We start from the raw sequence: 4,476 nt of genomic DNA, 5'->3' as shown, positions 1-4,476 counted from the left end.
ATAATAGTATCCATCATGGCGCGCGATACGTCTCTCTATATATAGTATCCATTGTGGCGCGCGATACGTTTCTCGAAATGGTACATCCTCTTATCACAACCATGTTTCAGAACCAATGCAAATGACATGTTCAAATAATGAGGAGATGACCATTTTCATAACAAGGCACAATTCACAACAATGCAACCGTTATGCAACATCAACAATTAAGCAATAAGCCTTCAAATCATTCTCAAATATCACACACCAATAATTAATCACAGTACCTTTTTATTACCCTTTTTCCATCATTAGAATTATTCAACATGGACAAGTCAGCCCATCACCAATTTCCATTACTCCCAAACACATATTATAAGGAAATACACGAATTTCATACACTTAGCATGGGTTTAGAAATCTACTTGCCTCGATCAATCAAGAATTCACTCCAAGACTTGAGTCTTTCCCTTCCGTTGAGCTTCCAAATCAATGCAATCTATTCAAGGACATGATCACAATAAGATTTCGAAATTAACAACACCCAACTTTGTAATCAAGTTTCTAAGCTTCAAGCCTAGGGCTAAGTCACAATTTTTTTTCCAATATCCTAAAACTAATGGTATTTATATAAGATTATTCCCCTAATATTTAATTACCTATTTCAATATAGAAAAAATTGAATTATAACATGGTAATTATAAAAAAATATGGAATCGAAACCACTTACGGAACGATACTTAAACTTGAACTAATAGCAGAATGTTGTTTTGTGCATTTACTCTATAATATACTATCCTCCAATGATTGGTCATAATTACTCTATAATTTATCCACTAAAATTTGCCAACAAGTGACCCATAAATGATACTTGCCCATCAGTTTGAATAAAACAATATTGACAGCGATTGAAAATCCAATTCCTTAACTACCAATATATTATAATAATAATTTAAATGGAAAACACATAGCAAATTCGTATTACCTGAAAGTAATCTTTCGATTTCTACGTTGGCTCCCTTTTCACAAGTGATTTCCGTTCTCTTCTTCTTTTCTTAAGTTATGATCCAAAAATTTTCAACCCTAATAATTTGTTCCCATATATTGTCACGTTGTATTAAATTAAAAACCTGACCCATTAAGCATTAACTAAAATTAGCTCTTTAATAATTAACAATTAATTAATTCACTCTAGTTAAATGAATATTCAAAATTTTCAAAAATGACATTTCGGGTCATTACATTATCCACCACTAAAATCATGTTCGTCCTCGAACATGAGGTGAAATAAAGTACCTAGAGCTTCAAAAAGCTTAGGATATATGGCACGCATGTCAGACTCTGTCTCCCAAGTTGCCTTTCCCACTGATCGGTGCTTCCACTGCACCTTCACTGAAGCAATCTCCTTGGTCATAAGCTTTCGAAACTGCCTATCCAATATAGCTATAGGCTCCTCCACAAACATCAAGTCCAGACCCATCTCCATAGAATTGGGTGAAAGCACGTGAGATTCATCCGGAATATACTTCCGAAGCATAGAGACATGGAAAACAGGATGAACTGCAGATAAACTAGGTGGTAAGGCTAACTTATCAGCCACTTCTCCCACTCGGCTCAAAATCTCAAAAGGTCCAATGAATCTAGGGCTAAGCTTGCCCTTTTTTCCGTTCCGTATCACACCCTTCATGGGTGACACTCTAAGCCAAACTTGATCGCCCTCCATAAACTCTAAGGCTCTAACTCTCCGATCTGCATAACTTTTCTGTCGACTCTGGGTTGTCAACAGTCTATACTGAATCATACGGACTTGCTCCATAGCATCTCTAAGAAAATATGTATCCAAAGAGTCCATCTCCACCGAATCAAACCAACCGATCGGAGATCTACACCTTCTGACATACAATGCCTCAAATGGGGCTATCTAAATACTAGAGTGATAACTGTTATTGTAGGCAAACTCTGCTAAGGGCAAATGTCGATCCCATCTAGCACCAAAATTGATCACACAAGCTCGAAGTTGTCTTCCAACACCTGAATCGTCTGATCAGACTGACCATCTGTCCCTCAGCCGTACTCATATCCAATTAAATACCCAAACCATGATGTAATGATTTCCAGAAAGAGGAAGTAAATAATGAACCGCGATCTGATATAATAGAAACAGGAACCCCATGTAGTCACAAAATCTTACTTAAATATAGCTCGGTGAACTTCTCTGTTGTATACTTCACCCGAACCGAAATGAAGTGGGCAGACTTGGTCAACCTGTCAACAACAACCCAAATGGAGTCATAACCACCCACTGTGGTAGGCAAACCCACAACAAAGTCCATAGTGATCCGCTTCCACTTCCAATTAGGAATATGTATCCTCTGAGATATACCATCGGGACGCTGGTGCTCACACTTGACCTGTTGGCAAGTCAAACACCTAAAAACAAAGTCTGAAATATCTCTCTTCATCCCACACCATCAACAATGCTGACTTAGATCATGATACATCATCGCCGCTCTTGGATGGATGGAATATCGAGAACAGTAGGCCTCCTCAAGAATCAATCTAGTTAACTCGCCCGTCTTGGGCATACAAATACTACCTCCGATCCGCAATACACCATCAGAATCAAGGACACCCTCCTTGGCTTCCTCTCTCAATACTTTGTCTCGAATGAGACATAACTTCTCATCATCAAACTGGTGCTCACAGATCTGCTAGACTAAAGAAGGTCGAGCTTCAATAAAAGCAATCATCCCATCACTTTCCTCTGAAATCTTCAACCGGACAAGACCGTTAGTTAACATCTGAACATCTCTAGCCAACGATCTCTCCTCAATACTAAGCGCGGCAAGACTCCCCATGCTTGGAGTCTTCCTACTCAAAGCATCGACCACAATATTGGCCTTCCCCGGATGATATAAAATGGTCACATCATAGTCCTTCAGCAACTCAAGCCACCTCTGTTACCTCAAGTTCAGATCCCTCTGACTGAAGATGTACTGAAGACTCCGATGATCAGTGAAGATCTCACAATGAACCCCATACAAATAGTGACGCCATAACTTAAGTACAAAGACCACGACTGCCAACTCCAAATCATGAGTAGGGTAGTTCTTCTCATGGGTTTTTAACTGTATAGAAGCATACGCAATCACCTTCCTCTTCTTCATCAATGCACCATCCAAACCGACTCCTGAAGCATCACACTACATAGTAAAGTCCACACCCTCCTCTGGTACAGTCAATACAGGGACCGAAGTCAACAAGGTCTTGAGCTTTTGAAAGCTCCCCTCACACTCATCAGACCATTAAGAACCCACACCTTGTCGAGTCAATTTGGTCAACGGTGCTGCAATAGTATAGAAACTCTAAAAAAATTATCGGTAATAGCCTACTAATCCCAGAAAACTCTAAACCTCGGTAGGAGAAGTAGGTCGCGTCCAGCCTCTAATTGCCTCAATCTTGGCCGAATCTACTCTTATACCCTCCTTGGACACCACGTGTCCCAAGAATGCCACATAATTAAACCAGAACTCAGACTTTGAAAACTTGACATACAACTTCTCTTCTCTTAACCTCTGAAGTACAATCCTCAAGTGTCGGACATGGTTCTCCTCAGCCCTGGAGTAAACCAAAATGTCATCGATGAAGACAATCACAAAAGAAACAAGGTATGGTCGAAACACCCCGTTCATCAACTCCATGAATGTTGCAAGGGTATTAGTCAACCCAAAGGACATCACTAGGAACTTATAATGCCCATACCGAGTCCGAAAAGCTGTCTTAGGGATATCTGACGCCCTAATCTTCAACTGATGATACCCGGACCTCAAATCAATCTTAGAGAACAATGATGCTCCTTGTAGCTGATCAAATAAGTCATGAATACGCAAAAGAGGATAATTATTCTTCACTGTTACCTTGTTCAACTATCTGTAATCAATACGCATCCTCATAGTCCCATCATTCTTCTTAAAAAAACAACACAGGGGCACCCGAAGTGACACACTAGGACGAATAAACCCCTTACTCAATAAATCATACAACTGATCCTTCAACTCTTTCAACTCTACTGGAGCCATACGGTAGAGAGGAATAGAAATTGGCTTAGTGCCCGACTCCAAATCAATAGCAAAAGCAATATCCCTATCGGGAGGAACACCTGGAAGATCAGAAGGAAATACATCAAGAAACTCTTGAACCATGGGAATAATATCCATGGGAGGTGGTTCAATACTAGTGTCCCGAATAAAAGCTAAGTAAGATAAACACCCTATCTCCACTAATCTCTAAGCATAGATAAATGAGATGACCTTGCTAGGATAATAACCACTAGTACCCTTCCACTCAACCCTCGGAACACCAGGCATTGCTAAAGTCACAGTCTTAGCATTATAATCAAGAATAACATGATAATGAGAAAGCCAATTCATACCCAAAATAACATCAAAGTCTACCATCCCCACAATGATTAAGTCTACCCAAGTGTCATACCCCGCC

At 39.8% G+C, this 4,476-nt stretch overlaps 1 protein-coding gene across 1 annotated transcript; it reads right to left on the bottom strand.

The window, feature by feature from the left end:
* Positions 1–425: 425 nt before the first annotated feature.
* LOC125808955 (uncharacterized) lies at positions 426–1,831 on the bottom strand. Its single transcript, XM_049488636.1, has 2 exons — positions 1,276–1,831; positions 426–478 (listed from the first exon to the last, which is right to left on the bottom strand). The coding sequence occupies exons 1-2, from the start codon at positions 1,829–1,831 to the stop codon at positions 426–428; spliced, it is 609 nt and encodes a 202-aa protein (XP_049344593.1).
* Positions 1,832–4,476: the final 2,645 nt, after the last annotated feature.

The sequence above is a fragment of the Solanum verrucosum genome, unplaced genomic scaffold (assembly GCF_900185275.1).
Source record: "Solanum verrucosum unplaced genomic scaffold, falcon-dt-bn FXZP01000435.1, whole genome shotgun sequence".
NCBI lineage: Eukaryota > Viridiplantae > Streptophyta > Magnoliopsida > Solanales > Solanaceae > Solanum > Solanum verrucosum.
This window is presented reverse-complemented; position numbering and strand designations above follow the sequence as displayed.